Below are 27,023 nucleotides of genomic sequence, written 5' to 3' on the forward strand. Positions count from 1 at the left end.
GGCCTGGACCCTCCTGACCTGTCCACACACAGGACTATGGCTGCTATACTAACTGGGGGCAGGGGGGGCTGGTGGCTTGAAATTTCTGGCAGGCCTTAGGCTGGAATACTAATGTTTCCCACCTGTGAGTAAGGTTATGATGGAGCCTCACTGAACTAGCCACTGGTCCATCCGGTTCTGGATAAACTGTAAACAAAGCCAAGCCCAAACAGGCCTGCACACCCCAACAAAAGCCCTCTCAGGTTCTATCCAAGCAGCTTTACTGACCACCCACCTCATGGTTGTTACAGTTGTGGGTCACCACTGCCCTCTGCTGGCCACTCAGGCACTAGCATCCACTCCAAGCAAACGCACTTCAGATACTGTCCATCAATGGACACAGAAAATTCAACCCATTTGCCCTGGCTGTTGTGGCTCAGTGGATTGAGCACCACCGGCCTGTGAACTAAAGGGTCACCAGTTTGATTCTCAGTGAGGACACATGCCTGGATTGAGGGCTGGACCCCCAGTAGGGGGTGTTCAAGAGGAAACCACACATTGATGTTTACACATTGATGTTTCTTTCCCTCTCTCCCCTTTCTCCTTCCCTTCTCCTCTAAAAACGTCTTAAAATATGCTTAAAAAATTGGGGCAGGAAAAGCAACCCATGGACAGTGTCAGAGTAGTAACCATTAATAAACTCAGCACCCCTCACCAAAATTTATACCTGAGCTCAGTGGAGTGAGGGCCTGCAAACCAAAGGGTTGATGGTTTGATTCCCAGTCAGGGCACATGCCTGGGTTGTGGGCGAGGCAGGAAGAGGCAAGATGCAACCACACAATGAGGTTTCTCTTCCTCTCTCCCTCCTTTCTCTAAAAATAAATCTTTTAAATAAATAAATATTAAAAAGTTTATACCTGAAACTTCAAAAGGAAGTGCCCTTTCTATCCAGCTTGGAGGTTGATTTGATCTCACCCTCAAGAAAATAGTACCTGACCCCATAACGTCCCCATACCCCTTTTTTATGCCCTGTCTGTTCTCAAAGGAAGCCAGACTGAGATGACCTGGAGCCATCCTTCCAAAAAACATGAGAAAGCTTTGGTCTCCTCGGTTCTTTCTGTCACCGCATCAGCTGACTGGAAGTCTTGCATGCCCTCTGAAACAGGGTTAGCTCTCCCCAACTCTTAGTGTGACAACACCCTGCAAGCCCCTATACCTTAAATTTTTTTTTTCTTTTATTGGTTCTAGAGAGGGGAAGGGAGAAAGAGAGGGAGACAAACATCGACTGGCTGCCTTCTGGACATGCCCCGACTGGACACCAAACCCGCAACCCAGTCATGTATCCTGACCAGAAATCAAACTGGCAACCTTTAAGTTTGCAGGATGAGGCCCAAACCACTGAGCCATACCAGCGAGGGCAAGCACTCATACCTTTCAAAGATAGCAGTGATGTTGACTGGAGGTAGGGAAAATCGCTGAGAAAGACCTAACCAGTATAGCCTTTAATTAGCTGGGGGAAGTCCAGCTGCCCCTGCTGTCAGATGGTGCTAGGTCAGGGTGTATTTGTGAGCTGTTTCTAGAAACCAAGGGGCCCCTAAGCTTTGGGGCTTCCAAAGCTACCTTAATTTCCTATGGAAAACTTCAAAGCCGAGAAAGCTGGCAATTTGTGAAGTGGCTGGTCCTGAGGTCAACAAAACCTAACCCTTCCCACTCATTCTCCATCTTTAGGGGCCCTACAATTTAGGGCGGGGGTGTGACCTTTATCAAGTTACAAGATTTTTCAGGACTCTGGAAGAAATTCAAATAGGAGAACAAGTAGTTCAGGTCAATGAGAGACTGGTGCCTGAAAAAATGGTAGCTACCACACCTCGTACCCTCAGAAGTCTGAAAGAACGCACCCACATTTACCAAGGCTGGCACTGACCTTCCCTGGACAGCAGTTGCTGGTGGCTGGCTCGGCCCTTAGTGGCTTCTTCTTGGCCTTTCCAAACATAATCACCCATTTGCTTTCAGAGTACACTGTGTACGGCAATCATGAGCCCTAGCCCTGGAAAAGGCCATTCTACCAATAACAATTTATACAGGAGGTTAAAAACAAAAACCCCACTGAGTTGAAAACTGTTAAGCTACTGTGTTGATGCTAAGATATTTATACAGATCTACATCTGCTAAGAGGCAGATTACACTTTTCCTCTGATCAGGTGCAGTTCCACAAACACTTCAAAGATGAAAAGTGTTCTCTTTTAACAAAAATGTCTACCTCTGCCTCAACTGGCCAGGGAGCAGACATTGAGAAAGGACAAAGCTGATTTGGTGACTGTTATATATTCAGCCACTGAGGCCCCCAAGGCCTTAAAGGCTTTAGTAGTCAGTCCCAACCTTTGAACTTTCCTGTTTATATTGACTAAGATAAAATGATCTCATGGCCAGTTTTCATATTTTAAGCCCATCTCAGGAATTGGCCTGGAAATATTCAAAGGGGCCTGATTACTAATCATTTAACACCAGCTGGGGCTATGTATGGTTAGGAAAAGGATTTAAAGGAAGGCTTCTGTAGGGTAGAGAACTCAGAGCCACTTTTCATTTAAGTGTATTCATAATGTAAGGAAAAATTAAATAGGGAATGGGCTCCAGGAGTGTCCCCAAGGAAGTCTATTTTCTCCCCATAGATGTGTATGAATGTATATTTGATAGCTTAGTACCTTCAGTTATTTTCATATTAAAAATCTGCCTTCTCATATAACACCATACCCACCAAAATAACCCATCACTTAAAATAGACTATTCACAAATGGAATCAAAAGGAGATAATGGGACTGGTGACGATTTTCTGCAGAGGTAATAAAGATGCTTATTCCAGAGTGGGAAGAAAAAGTATGTTCATAATCCTGAAGACCCAGGAACTAAAGAAAGTCCTTCTATTAAAACCTAGCCATTGAGTGTTAAGGGTTACTATACAACAGACTGAGACAAAACCCAGTTTCACCTTAATTGCAAACAAGGGACAGTTTATAGGCATTCCAACTGTAATTTAGAAATAATTCATTTCTCCTGACAATCGAACTAGGGATCAAAATAACTTGTTGAAGCAAAGAATTACTGAAAAAGTGGAATACTGGAGCGGGAGTATAAAGACTGCTTCTACTACTCAGGGCAGAGAACATGGGATCCCTCTCTCTGACCACCACCATATCCCTCTCTCTGCAGACTTCCCTGCCACCCCTCACACCCCACCAGCCCCCCTTCCAAGGGGGGTTTGTGGAGGTTTCTTGCACCTCCACAAAGTGCAGAAACCAGCAGGACAATGCTATCGTCGACCACTGGCCAATAACAGAGCATGCAAGTACCTGAAATCATGTAGTTTTACCAAAAAAACCTACTTCAACTATAACCAAGCACTCCACGTAATTAAGAAGCAAAGCAAAGCGAAGCGAAGCAAACCCATACAATAGACATTCCCTTGTAACCACTGCCTCACCAAAATAATCAGGGTTACTGCAAAGGAGCTTTCACATGTGATAAAGCCAAGATAATCCTGTAAAAAGCAATGCGATCCCAGCTGAGAACTATCCTGAGTGACACTTTTTTGTGTGAGCGGGAAAGGTGGCCTCCCTGACTGAGTCTTCATTCTAAGGCATATGTACATAGACTGGACCAAGTTTGCTCCACACTCAAATGAGCAAAACCAAACTGCATTCAAGAGTCTAATGTTTGTGACCATGTAAGCCCTTTCATTAGGCACTCGTGCACCAGGATAATGGCTTTTACTTAGCACTTAAAAAATACTTAAGAGCACTTTTGAAAAAATATTTAAATTATGACCTAACAAAATGGTAATTAACTGGCTTTAAGATGACAAAGAACTGGTCTTCAGGGTCTGTGCAACTGACCCACAGTCAACAATACAGTTAACAGTATGTCAAAAATTGGTGAATTCCTACCTCCCCATGACACTGAGACAGGATAATTTTAGTCTAGAGCTCAAACCTTTGCAAGGTCAACAATGCTAGAAATACTAGTAAGTAGCCAGCTGCCAAAATGCAACACTTGTAAGAATATTCAGGTTATGTTACACTTTAGTCCAAGATGGAGAAGTAGTGGACACTGAGAGATAAGACAAGTTGAACAAGTTTAAAACCAAAAGCAGTGGACATTTATTCCTCAATTTTTGTGCAAGAGTGTAAAGATGCATTTTGAAAGAACCTGATGGCTAGTGAGCACCAGCCATGGCCTTCAGGCTGGCCTGGTTTACAATTAGATTAGGAGGAGAGGGGAGAAAAGGAACTTGCCTAGTTCACATGAATGATGTTTCTGGCAAACACAGCTGTTTACAAAGTTTTAAACTACATTTTACTAGAGTCAAAGGACGAGTTCAAAAAGCTACATACAGTACAATTTGAAACCGAATGCACATCCTACAATGTTAGTGCAAAGTAATTATGTAGACTATCCGATACAAGATTGTGCTCATGTTTCCCAGGTTTGGTAAATGTTGCTCTTTTACAATCACAGAAGCTTAACTTACCGAAAGCAATGCCTTTGTTTTATGTTCTGTGTACCAAGGGAATGCCACAAGGTTTTGGTGAAATGCAGCTTAGTTTCATTAATGAAGCAAATTTCTTATTTAGTTTAACAGTCATGTTCCTGGAATACTGCAACATATAGGTTTCATGGCAAAGCTTTTAAGCTTATGCCCTTATCTTGTTCAGTAAAATTACTTTCAAGATATCTTTTTTACTATGTAAACTAGAACTGTTTCATGATTTTGAAATGCAACCAGTATAAATGAAAATATTTCAGGGGTGGGGGAAAATCCACCACTAATCTCACCTAGATAAAATTCTTAAAATCAAAAAGCCTATTCACACAAAATTATATGTAATGACTGTAGTAATCAGTTTATTACACAGATTAATCATTCTTGAACGTACAAGCTCCAGAGGAGCAACTGGGTCTTTAAATATACACAAGTATTTCCATCAAATGAATTTTACCCTTTTCCAGAGAGATCTAAGCAGTTAAAAACATAAGAAAAATAAGAGCTATTAGCTATGTATTAACTGAGAAACCACATACAAACCAAAGAATATGGAAGAGAAAAAGAGGGGTTGAAAGGAGGAGGGTTAAAGGGTGGGGAGATGTAAGAGGTGGGAACAAAGCCCATCACACTTTATGTACTAATAGCTCCAATCCAGTTAAACTTAGACCTTAAAATGGTAGGTTTTAATCTGGTTGGTTATAACTTTCACCTAAGACGTAGGTCCTTCAGCATAAAATGAGTATAGAAACAGCTTCGTGTTCTTCGCTTTGCTTTTCATATCTGTTTTGAGTTTAAAAGGATTCCACTTAAAAACCATCTGCTGTAAGTCAGTAGAGCTTTTCTTCCCCATCCAAGCACATACCATACCCACCACCCCTCACCTTGCCGTTATCCAAATTTAAGTCAATAAGAAAGCTTTTAGTCTCACACCTAGGTTATGCCCGAAGAACTGGCTTGTCACACACACACTTCTCTGCTAGGAGGCAATGTTGGTACAGAAGTACAGTATTTCTAGTTTGTTGTTCCAAGTATGTACAACACGCAGAACTGCTGTATCAGGTAAACATGTGCACAGGGGAAGATGAGGCGTGGGCTCATAGAAAGCAGTCAAATGGAAATCAAAAGGACTTTCTCTTTCAGAGTTCCCCTATCTTTATTTGTAGAGGTTATCCAATAATTTCTTTAATTACATCGCATACTTCTGAGTCCATTCTCGAGCTATTCTGTTGTACCTGTATGCACAAAGAAAAGCTTAGCTTAACACAGGTGAGGAGTCAGAAGGCAACAGATTTCATTCATTATCCCATCTAGTAACCCCCCCCCCATGTTGTTCCTTTATTAAAAATCCGTATAATAACTTGAGGGGGAAAATGCATCATACATTCAGGCAAAGCTGTCTTTTCACCCCAAATTTCTAATAAGCATTTATTCAGTGACAGTGGAAAAAGGCTGTGAAATGAAAAACAAGCCCTGTAAATGCTACTAATAGAGGATTATGATTAAATTTTAGCATTGGCTATTATACCCTTGTTCTATACTTGACTGACCTTATTTCTAAGGAAGATCTTACACCCATGTTCATTTATTTGGAATTCTTTAAACTTCTACAATGTATGATTCTTGAAATCATATAGTAATAGTGACTGAATTGATATAATACTTTCCTGTCTTAATAAAATAACTAGTCCTGGTAAAATGTATTTTAACAATTTGGTTTCTAAAATGAAAGAGTCTATTGCTCCAGAAGAACATTCTAGCAGTAAAATAAGCAGGGCAAAGTGTTCTACAATTCTTTGATTCAGAAAGGGATACAGGCAAGTTCTTCTGAACATTATCACCACAATGGCTTAGAAAATGCCTTTTGGTCGGCACTCATGCCCACAGTTCTAGGTATTTGACAAAATGGTATGCCAATAAAAAAATTTTATTTGAATAAAATAACAAACAGAAAAAAACCCCACGAGATCTAATTTTATTCTAAATGCAGCCAAAAATACATGACTAAAGATATTATTCATACCTAAACACAGAAAAAACTAAACTAAGAAGCAACTGTTGTCACAATCCCTCACTGCCCCATTTAAAAATACTGTATGTAGCCCTGGCTGGTGTTACTCAGTGGACTGAGCACCAGTCTGTGTGAACTGAAAGGTCACTGGTTCTTCCGCATCAGGGCACATGCCTGGGTTGCCCACCAGATTCCCAGCTGGGGGTGTGCCAGAGGCAACTGGTCAATATTTCTCTCCCTCTCCCTAAAAATAAATAAAATAAAACCTTTTTTTTTAAATAAAAATATTATATCTATATGCCTCTCTCTTCCAAAAGAATTCAAATAATTCTTTAATCCTTTTAAAAAAGTTAAAATCCTAACTTAAACTTTAGAACAGTATCCAGTCTTTCCCACTTATTTCGTATTTTACTGAATATACGACATGAATAAAAAAGATTAGGACACTTTTAGTTACTATTTCTTTTGCTATTCTGACTACTTTTTTAAAAAAGTATTTATTTATTTATTTTTAGAGAGAAGGGAGGGAGAAAGAGAGGGAGAGAAATATCAATGTGTGGTTGCCTCTCACATGCCCCCTACTGGGGGACTTGACCTGGCCCACAACTCAGGCATGTACCCTGACTGGGAATTGGACCAGTAACCCTTTGGTTTGCAGATCGGCACTCAATCCACTGAGCCACACCAGCCAGGGCCTGACCATTTTTAGTATTTTCATAGAATTCCAAAATATGTAAATACTCATATTTTATTTTTGAAGGAAATTTGGGGGTTTTATGTCTTGTGGCACTTACTTTCTTTTCTAGATTATACCAAATGGTAGAAAAACAATGTCCTTTTCCCATAAATTTTCAATAATCTAAGACAAATAAGCTTTTTTTCATCCCCCCACCCCTACAAATAAGCTCTTGATGCAATATGCTTTATGTGTCAAGCCATGCTTTATATAAAGCCAAGATATAAAACTGTTTTTTATGTCTTTGACAAAAAAATATACTGTAGAAAAGTTTTACTAGATGGTAGGAGTCATATGACATAACTGAGATAATACTGCATCATCTACATATAATGATACTCAATGCAAATACCTCTCTTTCCCAGCCCCAGGACTTCATTTTAAGTACCTGACCCATACCTACCCCTTAGTTAAGAAAAACTTGAGTCACAAACTTCTCCTCTGTACCCAGACACTCTTCTGTCTGAAGGCCATACTTACTTTTCTCTATCTGTTTTGTAGATCCGAGCAATCTCAGGCACTAAGGGATCATCTGGATTAGGATCACACAACAGAGAACAGATGGACAAGAGTACTAGAATGATAAAAAAAAAACAACCCTACAAATTAGCACAGAATAAAAGCAAAGGATTCAAAGAATCCTTTGAATGGCATGAGATGCCAACACATTAAAAAAACTCTAAGAATCTATTTGTATTGCAGTGCCTAGCAGCTTTGTAAGCTCTTCCTAACTTTACAGGAACAGTAATCAACAAAAATTCTAAGATTTCTCTACACTTAACTCCTTAAGGAAACTGGCTCAGGCTGGTGAATGAAGTGACTTGCTCAATGTCCCAAGTTAGTGAGTAATTAGAGTGGAATTAGAATCAGGTCTTCCAAATCCCAGATCAATAACACTTTTCATAGCCCATAATGTTCAATTTTTAGAAGCCCACATTTAGGACTAAATAGCTTTCAAAATTCCAAAGACAACCATACTATTGTGAATGTTCTTAGCAATGAAAACCATGAAATCCAAGAATCACTGCTTTCTCAAGGGCAGGTATTACATTCAGATGCAATGGATCTGTTTCATTTTTAGTTGAAAACAATTTAGTCTAAGACCGTATAGGCTAGTACTTGCCCCCAAATGGGGCTGACCACACTTATTACAGAGGGTACAACATACTTCTACTAAGGTCTCAACTTCTTTTCAGTGATGGTTTAGAATTTTACGTAAGCCATTTCCTCAGTGACAACCTGGAATATATAGCACATGAATCTCAAAAGCACAATTTCCTCTGTAAAATCTGTTGTTAATTTATGTACTCCTCACTGAATGTAAAAAGGAAGCCAAGGCCACTAATTACATTAAATCCAGTGGTCTCTGATATACTGAAATAAATTCTAATCCTTCTATGCTGATGCTAACAGAACTCAGCTCTAATGTTCTCTAACAAGAGACAATGAATGACTCTAATCCCACTTTACTCCCAGAACATCAAATGCAGCAGGAAAAGGATTTATTCATTTTCCTATCAAATCTGTTCTATAGAGATCAAGGGCTTCTGAGAGGTAAAGAAAAAGTTTATTTGCCCTTTATTATTTGGTTTGTTAACAAAAAAGCTATTTCCTTGCCTTAAGAGTGTATGAAAAATAAAAAACATCGGGTAAGATATTTTCTCTGACTCTTCATTCCTGTTGCCCACAATTCTGGCAGATGACATTCCCCAAACATCTTCTCTTCCCATTGTTAGGTGTATCACCTGATGCCCTCTTCAAGCACAGAACATTCTAACAACAATTAGGAATGATTTCATGTATATCCTGGAAATGACAGCAGGGAGTTATAGATTTTTGAATGTTCATGAAATTACTACAGAAAGAAGAAACTTGTCCAGTCTATCAAAATGGCAAGAGTACTATTGATTCTTCACCTAAAATTAGACATACTACCTAATTAGTATCATTTATTTATAATTCTATTTCAATAAAGCTACTTTTAAAAGATAAATTTTAAAGAAATAACTTGTCTTACTTTCTTTCCAGGAAAGTAAGTTGGGGTAAGTGGTTATCTGGACCTAGTGAAAGAATTCTTAGTATACTATTTAGTTCCTTTAATTTGTAGAAAATTGATTTTGGCTTATAATGTACTACACCTTCTTTTGCTGTATAGAGAGTAACTCCTGTTTCTACAACCTGCAGAGACTCTTCACTTTCATTAGTGTCATATAACCCACAGACATTTCAATTCTAAAAATACAACCAAGGGGCTTTATGGCACACTTGTCTTTCTGTTAGGCTTTACTGCTTAAATTTCCTGTATATTTAGCTATATAACATATATACTCAAAGTGAAGGGAATTTTAGAGTCAAAATTATTGCCCTTGAAAATATAATATGTTAAAGGAATAATTAATATTACACACAGAATTCAGGCTTTTCACAGAACTGCTTGCCCATATATTCAATTTACCAAAGAAGACTCATTAAAACATTAAACCTAGATACTCTCATAAATAGACAGTTACACAAATAGAGAGAACATAAGTCAAACTAACAGCACTTATAATTTAGAATAACCGAAAAAGCAACACTAGGCACAGAAGCAAAGGGAAAAAAATCTGTGCTAACAATTTCAGCAATCTAGCCCCTCCACCCTCCAAAATATTCCACCTCTCTTGGTCCCATTACTTTACTAGATTTATTTCTACTGCTAACTGCTATTTTGTGAAGGAAGAACAAGCAGGCCAAGAAATCACAAGAAGTATATGAACACTTCCACAAGTAGCCCATGAATTGCTTGGGGCCTACAAAAAGAAAAGGGGCCACTTATCTGAAACGATTTCAGTCACAATTTTTAAAAAGGTAGTCCTCTGGTTTTTTGTTTTTATTTTTGCCTAGGATCCCAGAAATTTTAATTTAATGCCCCAGAGTTATTATTTCCTTTAAAAAAGTTAATGTCAGAGTATACAAATCTTATAATAGTTACAACAGGACAAACATACAACACTTTTCAATATCTCTATCCCAGTTATTTGAGTGTCTACAAGTAACCAGTTAACTGTGTATTTTTGTTTTACCTTCATAACAATGAAATAATTATTATTATCCCTATTCTACAAATAAAAAAGAGGAACAGAAGCTAATTTGTCTTAAATATCATTCAGTAAAGAGGTAAAGCTGAGATCTGAATACAGGTAATTAGAACCAGAATCTATGCTCTTTAGCATGAAACTATACTGCCTCCTATCTACGTGTACCCATTAAAGGAATGATAAAATATAAGAAAAATATTACCACTCACCAAAGTTCACCACCCAAATAGCCAAACTATTTCTTTTTAGTTATTTAACATACTTTTATATATAACTCGCGTTACAATGTACTTTAATTTTATCTTTTTTCTTTTGTTTTGGAGCTTTTTATTTTACTTTTTTTAATTAAAAAAAATTGTTCAAGTACAGTGTCTCCATTTCCCCCCACCCTATTTTTTTCAAACATAGTATTTTTCCACTTTCCACAATATTTGTAAGGATCAATATTCTAAATGCATGCACTACAACTGATTTATTTCTTCCTCTATGGTTGGCTCTGTAATTTTTGAAGAAAATTACTCATGTAATTAGGTCTTATTTAGAAGAACTGGATCTTTCATCACAAAATTAGCAACTAACTTTCTCTACACATTTTCAAACAAACACACATGCACATAACCATATGCCAAAGATTGTTAAGATGCTCAAAAATTTATTTTCCAACCTATACCTGAATAGCAAAATGGACACAATCTTAACACAAAGCAATACATGTGCTTGAAAATTCAACTCTCTCCAGTGGTCTCAAAATCTATTCAAGAATAAGGGAGATTGTTACCTCCTCATGAAAAGAATATAAGTAATCTTTTAAAAAATAACCTTAAGAAGACTTTTAAAACATAGCTGCTTTATCTTTTACATTGATACCCATTCCATTACCTTTTGAAATAGTTAGTGCTGGAGACCACTGTGACCGTAGAATATCAAGACAAATGCTGCCGTTACTGTTAATATTTGGATGATAAATTCTTGTTGTAAATGCAACCTATAGAAAAAAAATATTTTTTTTGTAAACTGGTTTATTAGTATCATAGAAAGCACATTAAAAACAATTGACATATTCCAATTACCTTAGGTGGTTTGAAGGGGTAATCTGTTGGGAAATGAATTGTCAAGAAAAATACTCCACCCTGATAGGGACTGTCGTTCTGTTAATAACAAGAAAAATGGGATTAAAATGAGTGAATTACATAAACTATTTATTTTGAAATTAATCTGAGTACTTACTGGCCCCATTATTGTAGCTTGCCAATGGAACACTGAAAAAGAAAAAAACATCACCATGAAGCAATATTCACACTGTACCTACATCATAACAAGGTATCATTCCCCATCCAATACCAGTTCACTTACAAGCAATATGATGAATCCTGGGCAGAGTGAGAAATCTAAATTAAGTTTGAGTCTGAAGAGAAAAATGACTAGCATGGGCTGAAACACTGAGAAGATGCTCAGTGAAAAAGTATTTGGACTAAAACATTTGGACTAAAATTCATGACAGGGAGACAGAATTCTTGACAAGTGTCAAAGTTCCACTTTTAATCAGGTTTTCCTCACCTCAAAGAGTAAAAAAAAACCCAAAAACTTCACCTCTTTGATGTGTTACATCATTTCCCCAACACAATTATATTTAATTTACTCCTTTTATAATACTGGCATAGAGCAGAAATGTGAAGTCCAAGTAGATAATACTCAAATTAGGAAAAAATGGTTTTTACAATGAGAACAAATTTCTAAGAGCTCTCTCCTGTGTGGGTCTTTAGAAACACTGGCTCCTCAATTAAGAATACATTAGCTGAAAGCTGAAAGCTTGATTATAAGCTTTAAGGATTATCCAAATAAATTATAAAGTTGTTTAATAAGGAAATCTCTTCAAACTGCAAAAAATGCTTGTTCCATTTCAAAGGTGGTATAACTAAGTACAATACAGAGACCAAAAAGCCAGAGTTTTCTTACAAGCAAGCTACTCAGCACTTAACATTCATACTAGGATCTTGGCAAACTAAGGAAACTTGTCAATGAGATTATATGCCAAAAACCCAAACCAGCTAACTTTTGTCAGGAGGAAATGTGAATAATAAGAAGCCATATGAAAATTCACTGGAACATCAGTCCAAATCTTTCTGACGAAAGAAGGATTGCATAAGCCCTGGCTGGTGTAGCTCAGTGGATTGAGCGTGGGCCTGTGAACCAGAGTCACCAGTTCGATTCCCAGTCAGGGCACATGCCTGGGTTGCAGGCCAGTTCCCAGCAGGGGACGCATGAGAGGCAACCACACATTGATAGTTCTCTCCTTCTCTCTCCTTCTCTTCCCCTCTCTAAAAATGAATAAATAAAATCTTTTTAAAAATCTTTAAAAAAAATAAAAGAGAGAGAGAGAGAGAGAGAGAGAGAAGGATTGCATATGAAGCTGTCCCCATGGCTGTTTGGCTCCTCCCTGAGGTCCAAACCAGCAAATAGCACCCTGTTCATTAGGAATTAATAAAGGATAGGTATTGTTGAGGCTCACAGGTATTGTTGAGGCTCCCTTCTTAGAGTACCCAATGTTTGCCAATCTACTTTTTACTGGATTAAGTAGCTAAGGAGAAAGTTACTTTGAGCTACAATGATTGCAAAGATCCTATAAAAGACCACTAATGTCCAATTATTTCATTGTTGTTATGAAGGTAAAACAAAAATACACAGTTAACTGGTTACTTGTAGACACTCAAATAACTGGGATAGAGATATTGAAAAGTGTTGTATGTTTGTCCTGTTGTAACTATTATAAGATTTGTATACTCTGACATTAACTTTTTTAAAGGAAATAATAACTCTGGGGCATTCAATTAAAATTTCTGGGATCCCAGGCAAAAATAAAAACAAAAAACCAGAGGACTACCTTTTTAAAAATTGTGACTGAAATAGTTTCAGATAAGTGGCCCCTTTTCTTTTTGTAGAAAGAAACAAGAGAGTCTCACTGTTTTTTAATACAAACACAATTTGAGTAAACAAAGCATACTGGGATCTGGACTAAACAACCCCCAAAACAAGGCTGAAAACCATGTTACACAAAAGGATGACCAAACTACAGGTCAAAGAACCCTGTTTTAAAACATGTCTTGTATGTGTGGTCAGGTAGCTCAATTAGTGCAGGGGTGTCAAACTCATTTTCACCTGGGGCCATGTCAGCCTTGTCGTTGCCTTCAAATGTCAGGATGTAATTTTAGGACTGTGTAAATGTAACTACTCTTTAACTAGGGGCAAGGAGCTTGGCGCTGCTGCCAGGTAGAAACAAGGTGCTGGGCTGGATTCGGCCTGTAGGCCTTGTATTTGCCACCTGTGGGGTAGAGCTTCATCCTATGTTCCATACCTGGTAAGGGCACAAATGAAAAATCAACAAATGAGTTCATAAATGTCTCTAAAAAAATCAATAAATAAAAATAAAAATAAAAACAGGTATAGTTCTTCCATTTAATCCTTTCATATTATTTAAATTTGTGGCTATAAATGGGAGGCCATAATATACCTGCATTCTTGCTCAAGATTGCAAGAGTCAAAAAAGTAAAGGAATAAGAAAGCACTTGGATAATAAAATATACAAATACCAAGACATGTTAAAAAATTAAATTACATTTTCCATTACCTATTTAGAAGCCCTACTTTTTTCTTGTGAGTCTTTCCAAGATCAACTCTTTTCTTGTTAAAAACACTACCAGATTTAAGAGGTTACTAGCAAAATTTAAATTGGAACGAATTTTTTTCTAAAGGTAAAATACTATTTTTTTTGTGATTTCCCATTCTTCCTTTGCAGAAAACAAAGCATATTTTATGGTCTATGATTAAAATCCCCTACAGTTTCAACAACACAGAGACCCCAAGAAGTTTGGAGCAGAAAGTCTTGCAAGCCGACAACCAGAACGTTTATGATCAATATCTTCAAGTAACACTGCAATCTCTTTCATATTTGGCACACCAGGAAGTTGAAGACATTCTAGTGTATCTAAGTAAGGTTCTTATATTGAGAACTTTCTCAAGTAACATCAATATACTATTTCATATGTATTTAGTTAATAAATCCTATCTGTTTAATATTCCACAACAGAACTAAATGAACAGTTGGCATTTAAAACTCTAAGTAAAAGCCTATTAACATTCAAGTGCTAACCTTTATTTAATGATTAACTATTTGTCTTCACCCTCGTAAACAAAGGCTTAATTACTGTCTCCAGAAAAAAGAAAATACACATACATAGGGGCTACATCTCTACAATAGGTGGGAAAAGAATGAACAAAAACCTGCTAATGGGCCCTGGCTGGTATAGCTCAGTGGATTAAGCACAGGTCTGCGAACCAGAGAATCGCAGTTCAATTCCCAGTCAGGGCACATGCCTGGGTTGCAGGCTGATTCCCTGTGGGCCAGTTCCCAGCAGGGGATGCATGAAAGGCAACCATACATTGATGTTTCTCTCCTTCTCTCCTTCCCCTCTAAAGATAAATAAATAAAATCTAAAAAAAAAAAACCTGCTAATGTAACAACTGAGATCAATAATATTTATCCCTGCTGAAATAACCTAGATCCAAAAAAGGGAGGGAAAAACAAACTAGAAACACATTAGGATGAACTGAATTTGAAGATCTACCATTTAAATCTTAATTGAGTATTCTGCCACACTGGTTAAAAATAAGTGTATCTATTGGAATCATTGACTTAGGTCTGCCTCTAGAACTCCCCTAGACTCCTAGCTCTCCTAAATGGAAGTATAGTATAAAAAGGAAAAGAGAGTGAGAGAATATCTAACCTGCCTCAAATTACAATGATTTTGTAAACAGTTCAAGAATATCTAACCTGCCTCAAATTACAATGATTTTGTAAACAGTTCAAGAATCACTACAGGTTCCAAGTAGAAGGAACTCCAGAAATAGTTTCTGGGTGAAATAGTTGGACATAAGCATAAAATACTGTAACATTTCATATAAAAACTTTCAAACACCTTTCATTTAAGGATCAATTTCAGGGGCTGCTCAAAATAAAATTTTATGGTACTGAATTTAAAGTCTTGACAGTCAAAAAACAAAAAATTCCCACTACCACCTTGGTTTGCTGTTGTCAAATCAAATTACACATCTGAAAGCTATACTCTCTCTTATGAGAGTTTAAATGTGAAGTTTAAATCTCAATGATTACTCTTCAGTACCCTCAAGGATGAAGCCTCAATGCTAAAAAGGATAGATTATTTGTTACATTCTGAGACTAAATCTCAAGAGATTTACATTTGAATTCAAGTAAGATCTGTGGAGTTACATTCACAAAGTGTTCAAAAGAGAAAATGAAGTAGAGTATATGACCAATAAATCTTCAGCTTACTTCTTTTCAGAAAACACAATTTTTCCTGCTTACCAGATCTTTGCAGAAAGAGGGAAAAAATGTAATGGTACTTTAAAATCTGAATATTTAAAAACAGTCTTTTATTATGAAATACATTATTAAATATATATTATTTTAACATAAAATAAAGACTACTCTATTTATTTATTTTTTTAAGAGAGGGGAAGGGATGGAGGAAGAGAGGGAGAGAAACATCAATGTGTGGTTGCTTCTCACGTGGCTCCCACTGGAAACCTGGTCCGTAACCTAGGCATGTGCCCTGACTGGGAATCGAACCAGTGACCCTCTGGATTGCGGCCTGTGCTCAGTCCATTGAGCCATACCAGCCAGGGCAAGACTACTTTATTCTTACACTAAATATTAGTAACATGGTGCTGAGGAATTTAGACTTAGAATAGTCATTAGGAACTTGGCTCAAAAAATTTCATTTTGGCCAAGTTTCTCTCTTCCTAGGATTAAATTCTGCCTCCTTATGACAAAAGATGATGAAAGTACATTTAGCTATCTAATTACACTTTGTTTTATCTTTATGTGGTTCATCAGGAAGACTTAAGGCTTTTTAACAGTAACTCATCCTCAAATGGTCTCAAACACCCACAAAAAATTTAACTATAACATCAGCAAACATGATCTAGATGACCAAATATTAAGAAAGTTATTTTATCCCCCAGGAGATTTTCTTTACTCTCTTTTAGAAGACAGGTACTGTTGACAGTTTAGTGGTATGTGACCCAAGACATTCAAAGTTGAATAGTAAGGCTAGGAGTTCAGGAAGAGGTTATTATTTTTTAAACAGCTTTACTGAGAGAGAAACCACACACCATACAATTCATCCATTGAAACTGTGCAGTTCAATGGTGTTTAGTACATTCAGAGTTGTACAAGGATCAATAATTTTAGAACATTTTCATCATCCTCAAAAGAAACTCCATATCCATTAGCAGTCATTCTCCATTCCCCTCCAAATCTTCAGTCCTGTGCAGTCATTATCTGTTCTGTCTCTATGAATTTGTCTATTCTAGATATTTCAGGTAAATGAAATCAAATATATGTGGCCTTTTGTATATGATTTCTTTCACTCAGCATATTTTTAAGGCTCACTCATGTTTTAGTATATATCGGTACTTCATTCTTTTTACTGCCAAATAATAAATATTCCATTGTGCGCATACACCACATTTTATTTATCCCTCCACCAGTTGTTGGGTATTTGGGTTATTTATATTTTTTGGCTATTATAAATAAGGCTTCTAGGAAAAGTCATGCAAAAGTTTTTGTGTGGACATATCCTTTCATTTCACTTAGATATATACCTAAGAAGTACACTCACTGGGTCATATCTTTAACTTTTTGAGGACCTGTCAGACTGTTTTCCAAACTGGTTGTACTATTTTGTGTTCTTATCAGGAAATACGAGGGTTCCAATTTCTCCATGTGTTCATCAATACTTGGTTATTATTTAACACTTGGATTCTAGCCATTGTAGTGGATGCAAAGTGGAAGCTCTATATGATTTTGACTTGCATTTCTCTAATGACTAATGATGTTGAGCATTTTACCATGTGCTTATTGGTCATTTGTTTATCTTCTTTGGAGAAATACCCATTCATCCTTTGCCCATCTTAAAATGGGGTTGTTTATATTGTTCATTTGTCATTTCTATAAATATATTTTGCATAAATATTCCTTATCAGAAATTACAACCTGCAATTTTTCTCCCATTCTACATGTCTTTTGCTTAAAGGTATCATTTGCAGCACCTGGATTTAAAATTCTGATGGATTCTAATTTGTCTATTTTTAATTTATTGCTTATACTTCAGGGGAGTTTCATTTAACTCTCCAGGGTAACAACTTTTCTGTATGAGAAAGAAATGTGATAGTATTAATTATAGAAGCAAAGGCAAATTACTTTAGCACACTGAAGAGAACTTTAAAAATGAAATCTAATCCTCAGACTTCAAACATTTAATATTAGCTACTCTCAACGTTAAGAAATTTGCTTGAAATAAAACCACTCTTTCAATTCAAAGCGTATATGAATACAGGTACACTATATAATACTGTGGAATGACAAAACCTGAATATAAGTCCACTTTGGGAACTTCCATAAGTTTCTCACTGTATCTTCCTCTAAAATAGTTTACAACTTCTACTCCACTCACCTAAAATAATTGTTACTGTGAAGCTTTAATGACACAATGTTGTTTAGTAGTTGGCCTGGCCTAGTTGGCATCAAATACTATAATTACTCATACTGGACAGGTCTGAATGTAATAATGTAAATGGAATTTTTCATCACATGTATTTAAGTCTTATAATTTATAAAATCTGTTTTATATGTAAACCAACCCTTATAATAGGCCCTTCTTTGACTCCTAAACATTTAGCAAATTGAAAACACTATTCTTAAGAAATATCAGGAAAATATAACTTTTAATATAAGCTAATATAACCTCATGTTTACTTTTCTTAATCTATATATACTTCTTTTACACAAAGATTTCCAAGTACGCTCATTTTTTTCTATTTGCTAAATGTTATATTTTTAAAATTAGCTTGTGTAAAAAAATCAGTTTTATTAAAATATCTTCCCTTTTTAAAAAGCTAGAAAAATAGTATAAGGGGTAAAAGCTATGTTGAAACAAAAAAGAACAAAAGGAAATTATCCAACATGTGCATTAAGATTTAATAAATTACTTTAGACAGGATTAAACAGATAAATTGGACATTAAAAGTAAGCAAATCATACCTGCCTTCATCACAAGTTATGAGCCAGTAGATAGACAGGCACACACACATGCAAGACCGTCCTTACTATTACCTTACTTAATGATACCTAGTTGTAGGTAAAAGTTCAAATATTCTACCCCAAAGTTCCCAGACTGGGTGAAGGATAGGTAGGAAGGGGCCAGGATAATTGCACAGACAATGTCTGGCAAAAGAGGTTCAAAATATAATGAGCAAGACAGAAGAGCAAGACAGGGATACACAGAGAACTGCACCTTTCATGGACAAGTAAGGGTAAACACTGCCTCTGTCCTACAGCAAAACAATCTTAGGAGTATTTATTCATCATTTCCATAGTTCCCCGGAGGCAGATTGTTACCCTGTTTAACTCCATTACTCCTTTTAAATACTTACTATCATCTCCAACAGGACCTGCTGAACACTGTGCGGGGGGATCCCGTGCCAGGTCATTCAATTCCTTAAGAGAAAGAAGAAATGTATTCAACATAAATCTAATTGTTTACCCATTAATACAATTTTCACTGTTATCAATATTCTCTGTCTCATCAGTACAGGTTTTTCAGAAATACTCCTTCACACTCAGAGAAGGATAGGTTAAAGTACTTTAGATTCTTGAACACAAATGTATGTTTTAAATAGTGGACCATTTTTGCTTACAGTTTAATAAGTAAATATAAGGAAGGTAAACAGAATTATGTACTAAAGCGCCATGAAAACTGTTTTAAAGTAAAAACTGCATTTATTAGTTTTTAAAAAAAGATTCATGGCCAGTTTTTGTATCTCAAAATAATTAGGTTACACGCAAGACAACCTCTTGAAGTCATAAATATTCCAAATTATAAAGGATCATCTAACGAAATGTTGACATGTTTTTAGATGATATCTACTACCAGGGTCTCAAAGGTAGTAGAAAAAAACTAAAAAACAAAAACAAATACAAAACCATTCAAAAGGCTGGCTGAAGTAATAAATCCCATCATAAAGTTTTATAATCAGAAGTGGGTCTACCTGTAGTAATCTTCTACAACCAGATGCCAGCAGCTTAGCTATTTTAACATAACAGCCCACAAACTTGAGATTTGCTCCTGGGTGGGGATGTCTGAAAAACCCAAGGCAGGAAGTCATATTCCCTCTCCCCTTAACTTGGCATTTGAGATAAAAATCAAGCTCTGGGGAAGGACTAGTTTTAGATTTTATTTTACAACTAAAACAGTAAAACCTACTATTTTTAAAGTATAATAAAAACTACTTAGAATCTTACTGAGTTGATAAAGACAGGGTTTTACTATTCCAAATATATACTTTTTAATTTGCAGTACCATAGTTAACTCTAAGTCTTTTCCTCTGAGTTAACTTATTCAACTAGTCATTTTGGTACATTAAATTATTCTGTTTTGCCCTGGCTGGTGTAGCTCAGTGGATTGAGCACAGGCCTGCAAACCAAAGGATCAAGGTTTGATTCCCAGTTAGGGCACATGCCTGGGTTGCAGACCAATTCCCAGCAGGGGATGCATAAGAGGCAACCATACATTGATATTCTCTCCCTCTCTCCTTCCTTTCCCCTCTAAAAGATAAATAAATAAATAAATAAAATTATTCTGTTTTATCCATCTGTAAGCTTAGAGGACAAAACATAAAAGTACAGAAGTTTGCCTTTTTAAAGTGTTAAAACTGAGATAAAGATTTAACATATTTACTTTCTCTACTACTACAATTTTTGGATTTTGTACCTCTCTACAACAGAGATTCCTTGCTCATCTCAAGAAAAAAATCACCTATATACAATGCCTATTCCCAAATGTCTTAATTCAGTTCAGTGCAACTAATCATGCTTGCTTGATTTAAAATGCAAAAGTTATCTATTTCTTAAGGTTTTATTTATTTATTTTAGACAGAAGGGAAGGCAGGGAGAAAGAGAGGGAAACATCTATGTGCGGTTGTCTCTTACATGACCTCTAATGGGGACCTGCCCTGCAACCAGGCATGTGCCCTGACTGGGAATCGAACTGGTGACTCTTTAGTTCATAGGCCAGCACTCAATCCACTGAGCCACACCAGCCAGGGGAGTTACCTACTTCTTTTGACCAATACAGCAACAGATTGCTACTGAAATATAATCTGAATTAAATAAGCTATGCTGAAGTTTTGACATGTTCATTAAATGAAATTTCACTTGTGATTTATCCCTAACATCTTGCTTCTTTCAAGTTGAGTCATGGTGCCCTGGCTGGTGTGGCTCAGTGGTTGAGCGCCAGCCTGCAAGGTCGCTGGTTTGATCCTGGTCAGGGCACATCACATGCCTGGGTTGCAGGCCAGACCCCACTTGGGGGCATGTGATCAGTGTTTCTCTCATACACTGATGTTTCTCTCCTTCTCTTTCCCGTCCCTAAAAATAAATAAAACCTTTTCTTTTTAAAAAGGCATCATTCAAATTAAGTCACCATTTTCCATGCTGAATGACATCAAGGTTTAACAATGAGAGCTAAATTTACTTAAGCTGAATATAAGATCCAGGAGTCCATTTCATGAGTCACTATAATATAATTAATGTTAAAAATCTAACCCAAACTTAGGCTAATAGACATTTAACATACTTATTCAACATTTCCTTGGTTCAAGGCCTGGATATGGATTAATCTCATAAGCATAATACTAAGTAAAAGAAATCAGACATAAAGACTACGTTCTGGGGGGAAAAAAGATTATGTTCTATATGATTTTACTAATAATGACACTCTAGAAAAGGCAAAGTTATATTGACAGAAAACATCAATAGTAAACTCCAGGGGAGGGAGGGAATTGGAGGATGGGACTGACTACAAAAGAACATAATAAAAAATGTGAGGGGTGATAGAAATGTTCTAAATCGTGACTTTGGTATAGATTGCACAACTGTGTATATATTTATCAAAACTCAAACTGATACTTATAATTGTGGAATTTTACTGCATATTATGTATTTCAAAGTTGTTTATTTTAAAAAAGCATATATCCATCCATCTTTGTATATGCAGAAAGATCTCTGAAGAATATGCAAGAACTTGTTAACAGAAACTAGTTAACAACACTAGTTAACAGTACTTGTCTTCAGGAAGAAAAGATTGCTTTGGGGTGAAAATGGGAACTGTATATATTCTCTTATACTTTAAATTTTTAAATTTTTTTCAAAAGAATTTATGTATGTATGTATGTATGTATGTATGTATTTTTAGAGAGAGGGGAAGGGAAAGAGAAAGAGAGCAAGAGAAGTATCATTGTGTGATTGCCTCTCACACAACCCTGACTGGGAATTGAACCAGTGACCATTTGGTTCGCAGCCCACGCTCAGTCCACTGACTACACCAGCCAGGGCAAATTTTTAAAATTCTTTTAACAATTTTATTCATTTTATTTTTAGAGAGAGGGGAAAGAAGGGAGAAAGGAGGGAGAGGAAGATCAATGTGTGGTTGCCTTTCACACATGCCTAACTGGGGACCCGGGCCACAACCCAGGCATGTGCCCTGAGAATTGAACCAGAGACCATTTGGTTTTTAGGCCAGCATTCAATCCACTGAGTCATACCAGCCAGGGCTATACCCTCTAAATTCTTCCCTTGCCCCCCCCACCACGCCCCCAATATCTTCTAAATTCTATAACAAGTCTATTTACCTAATTTTTGAAAAACAAATACCAGTTCTTGGCTATAAATTTGGATTAAAATAAAATACCTATTAAAAGTAGTAACCATCTGTAGGATAATCGAAATAATGAAAACACAGAATAAACACAAAATCTGATGTCTCGGCATGAAGATGAAAAGTGAGGCTGAATCTTAAACTTTAATAAAGGCACTGACCTAGACAGATCACTTGGGCAGAAAAAAATGTATCAGTACTTTAACAGTTGGTTTTATCAATTGGCTTTATATCTATATATTAATTTATTTAACTTTTTACTCTAAAAAATTACTAGAATTGAGATTAGGGACTATAAAATAAAAAAAAATCAAAGAACTGTTCTATTTATTTAAAAACCTTCCCATAGAAAGAGCAAGAGAAATAAAGCATATATAATTAAACTTAGAAAAGAGGGACAATTAAGGTAAAGAATCCTCCATTTTTAAAAAAACATTTTATTTACTTTTTAGAGAAAGGGGTAGGGAGAGAAATATCAATGTGTGAGAGATTCATTGGTAGGTTGCCTCTCACACACACCCCATCTAGGAAACCCAGGCGTGTGTCCTAATTGGGAATCACACCAGCGACCTTCTGGTTCACAGATCACTCAATCCACTGAGCCACACCAGCTAGGGCTCTATGAACTTTTTTATATGTTTCCTACTACTATCTTTTTGGCTTAGGAATATGACTTCCAATAAAGAGATATGCAGGGATAATAACAATGCCTTACATTATTATTCCTTAAGAACACCTATTTTCCAAAGGATCAGCCTGTATTTAAAATGAACCACTACTGCCCTAACCTATGTAGCTCAGTCCAGTCCATTGGGCGTCACCACCCAAAGTGAAAGGTCTTGTTTGATTCCTAGTCAGGGCACATTCCTACATTGCAGACTGTGTTCCCAGTCAAGGCATGTAGTAGAGGTGACCTAGCAATGTTTCTCTCTCTCTCCCTCTCTCAAAGAAATGAAAAAATGTCCTTGGAAGAACACTAACAGCTCCAAAAACCTTACATGCTTCTGTATTATAGCATTACTGCAGAAAGAAAGAAGACTTTCTAATTCTCTGAGGGGAGCGCATCCTACAAAGGGTATACAGTAATACTTTTATTAGCTATTTTTAAATAACCCTCTTTCCCCATCTTAACAATCACAAAACAAAATACAGATGGCATGGAATAGAGATCTGTCTTTATCCTATTGCATAAACTGAAAAGGAACAAGATGGGAAAATGAGGTTATAGTTAATTTCATAGAAAAATGGCTCTGAAGCTCTAATATTCCTGGATATTGCTATATAAATATTTATATCTTTGGTGGTGATAACAAATCTCAGAATGAGAAGATTTAAGCAGATTATTACTCAGAGAATTGTAATTTCAAAGTCAGAAGAAATCACTGAGACCAAAGTATCTAACCCAAGGAAGATATCAGTAATTAGCAGAGTAAGGATGTGGTGTTCTATAATACTATACAATGTTCTATTAGATCATGCTTCTTTAGTCTGGATCTAAAATACTAGCAATGTACAAGTTAGAATGTCTGAGAACCTTTATGTTGCCCAGGAAATTAAGCTAAACCTACTTTAAGAAGGTTGAACTGTAAAGAAAGAATAGCTAGACCATTAGTAGTTCTCAAAAAATGAGGTCCTGCACAGCAGCATCAATATCACAAGAAAACATTAGAAATGCAAATTCTCAGGCTCCAACCTGACTTACCGAATCAGAAACTGTAGAGTTTAGCCTAACAATGTGTATTTTATTTAACAAGCCCCCCAGGAAATCATTATGCATACTAAATCTTAATAACCATTATGTTTGACAAATTAAACATCAGAGACAAAAGACAATGGCAGAAAACTCACTACAGCAAGATGGAAAGGGAAAAGAAGTTGTGAAGGGTAAAATGGTAGTACAGATGGCGATTTCAACAAAGGGGTGAGACCTAGAAAAGTAAAGACATATTCCACATTTTCATGACACAAGTGTAGGGAAGTAGTCCAACATTACCACACTACTGCAATCTCCCTGCCCCAATTCTGTCAGTTGCAACAAATATTAACTTAATTTTTACCGCTCGCTTATGTGTCCTTATACTACTTGAAGCTAAAATTTGAAAAAAATTGCTAGAGTATTTAAAATTATAAATGTTTAAAATTTGGGAACTATTAGTAATTCGTAATTATCATAATGAATTTGAGAGAAACAGTATATTTGACAATATCAAACTACCTGCCACTGATAGACTTAATATCTTGGCACTCTCACATATTTTTAAAGATTTTTTTCTTTATTTATCTTTAGAGGGGAAGGGAAAGAGAGAGGGAGAGAAATATCAATGTATGGTTGCCTCTTGTGTGTCCCCTGCTGGGAACTGGCCTGCAACCCAGGCATGTGCCCACACTGGGAATCGAACCACAGTTGGTTTGCAGGCCTGTGCTCAATCCACTGAGCTACAGCAGCAAGGGTGGCACTCTCACATATTTGCTATTTCTTTCTTAGTAATGCTGCCTTCTATTATAAAGCCAAATTAATGGAAACATGTATCAATATTAATCTTTCCCTGATAAGTATAAGCAGAATACTCAGTATTCTGAGTATAAGCAAAATAAGGTAACCTTATTCAAGGTTAGTCTATACTCCCTTCAAAAATTTCAAGTCAATCAAAAGTATAGAATACACCCACCACAAAATTTACCACCCAGCCTTGCAAAATCTTAACACTATTATATTAACTTTGGATCTTTAAGGAGTCCCCTGGTTATCTTTCCTGAAGTAATAATTACCCCAAATTTAGTGTATATCATTCCCTTACATTCTTTTATTCCTTCCTATATTCATAAACAATATAGTCTTATTATGTTCTTTTAACTTTTGTTTTAAAAGTGCTACATGGCATGTATTCTTCTATATTTTGCTCCTCCCTCAACCTACTGAGATATTTTCCATGAAGATGCACAAGTAAATCTGGGTTATTCCTTTTTGTTACTGTTTTATTTTGCTACTCAATGTCTAAACCACAATGGATCCTTTTTTTTTTTACCCTTAGTAAAATTTTACCCAAGAAACAGGATACATATAGCTTTTAAAACATGAACCATTAGATAATAAAATAAGAAATTAAGCCCTGGCTGTGAGGCTCAATTGATTAAGCACCAGACTGTGAACTGAAGGGTCACTGGTTTGATTCGCAGTCAGGGCACATGCCCGGGTTGCAGGCCAAGTCCCCAGTGGGGACTCTTGAGAGGCAACCACACATTGATGTTTCTCTCCCTCTCTCCCTCCCTTCCCCTCTGTCTAGAAATGGATAAATAAAAAAATAAAATAAAATAAAAAATAAGAAGTTAAACAAAATTTAAGTTTTAGAGGTTGTTTTTATTTTTATTTATTTTTTAATTCCTTAAAGGTTAGAGCAGAACAAAAGAGTTACTGGCTTTGAATTTCTTTATAACAAGTGATAAAATTAAACAAACAAACAAAAATACAGACTTCTGTCAAGATGGAGGCGTAGGTGGAAACACTGTACTTTCTTGCACAACAAAGTTTTAGCAACAAAAAATGCAGCCAAACCACAGAAAATTGAACTATACGGAAGTCCGACAACAACGAACCATTCAGCCAGACTGGTAAGAGGGGTGGAGCCAGCAGCAGAGCGGGTCGGGCAAAAAAGACCCCCCACCCAGGTGCACAGACAGTGGAGGGTGGATCCCAGGCATGGGGTAGCAACGGGCGGACCCAGTGAAGGTGCAAGGCAGCAGGCTGACCGCGTTCACACATTCTTGTGCAGATAAACCAGCGAAGGAGCAAGCAGTGAGACAGACCGTGCAGGCCCAGTGGCATGAAGCAGAAGAGGGAACCCCTATTGCTCCCTCTCTGACCCCGCCCCCACATACAGCATCACAAACCAGCGACCTGGGTAGCCCCACCTTGGTGAACACCCAAGGCTCCACTTCTCACACCTAACAGGCTGGAACAGACCAAAACATGGCTCAAGAAGAACTCAAACCCCTGGAGCCGATAACTCTAGGCGGCTAAGAAATTGCCAACCTATCAGATGCACAGTTCAAAACACTGGTGATCAGGATACTCATAGAAATGGTTGATTTTAGTCATAAATTAGAGGAACAAATGAAGGCTAAACTAAGTGAAATGAAGGGAAATGCACAGGAAACCAACAGTGATGGAAAGGAAACTGGGACTCAAATCAAGAGAGTGGACCAGAAGGAGGAAAAAAATGACCAGACAGAAAAGGATGAAGAAACAAGAATTCAGAAAAATGAGGAGAGGCTTAGGAACCTCCAGGACATCTTTAAATGCTCCAACATCTGAATTATAGGGGTACCAGAGGGGAAGAGAAAGAGCAAGTGGAAAACTTATGTGAACAAATAATAAAAGAGAACTCCCCCAATCTGGCAAAGGCAATAGACTTCCAGAAAATTCAGGAAGCTCGGAGTCCCAAAGAAGTTGAACCCAAGAAGGAACACACCAAGGCACATCATCATTACATTAGCCAAGATTAAAATGAAGGAGAGAATCTTAGAAGCAGCAAGAGATAAGGGGACAGTCACCTACAAAGGAGTTCCCACCAGACTGTCAGCTGATTTCTCAAAAGAGACCTTCTAGGCAAGAAGGGGCTGGAAAGAAGTATTCCAAGTCGTGAAATCCAAAGACCTACAACCAAAATTGCTCTATCCAGCAAAGCTTTCATTTAGAATGGAAGGACAGATAAAGTGTTTCTCAGATAAGATCAAATTCAAGGAGTTCATCATCACCAAGCCCTTATTATATGAAATGTTAAAGGGACTTATCTAAAAAAAGGAAGATAAAAAAGATGAACAGTGAAAGGGCAGCAAACTCACAGTTATTAACAACCACACCTAAAACAAAAGCAAACTAAGAGGACAGCTA

The 27,023-nt window shown here is 36.8% G+C and overlaps 1 protein-coding gene across 1 annotated transcript in view; it reads right to left on the reverse strand.

The window, feature by feature from the left end:
- Positions 1–4,105: 4,105 nt before the first annotated feature.
- Positions 4,106–27,023, reverse strand: part of UBE2D2 (ubiquitin conjugating enzyme E2 D2) — a 57,174-nt gene continuing 34,256 nt past the window's right edge. The window contains exons 2-7 of the mRNA XM_037147524.2: positions 18,852–18,915; positions 11,568–11,599; positions 11,411–11,488; positions 11,220–11,325; positions 7,744–7,837; positions 4,106–5,751 (exon numbers count right to left, since the gene is read on the reverse strand). Coding sequence (XP_037003419.1) covers positions 5,706–5,751; positions 7,744–7,837; positions 11,220–11,325; positions 11,411–11,488; positions 11,568–11,599; positions 18,852–18,915 — 420 coding nt within the window. The 3' untranslated portion in view covers positions 4,106–5,705. The remainder of the gene's footprint in view (positions 5,752–7,743; positions 7,838–11,219; positions 11,326–11,410; positions 11,489–11,567; positions 11,600–18,851; positions 18,916–27,023) is intronic.

The sequence above is a fragment of the Artibeus jamaicensis genome, unplaced genomic scaffold (assembly GCF_021234435.1).
Source record: "Artibeus jamaicensis isolate MK-2021 breed Jamaican fruit bat unplaced genomic scaffold, CSHL_Jam_final contig_456, whole genome shotgun sequence".
Taxonomy (NCBI): domain Eukaryota; kingdom Metazoa; phylum Chordata; class Mammalia; order Chiroptera; family Phyllostomidae; genus Artibeus; species Artibeus jamaicensis.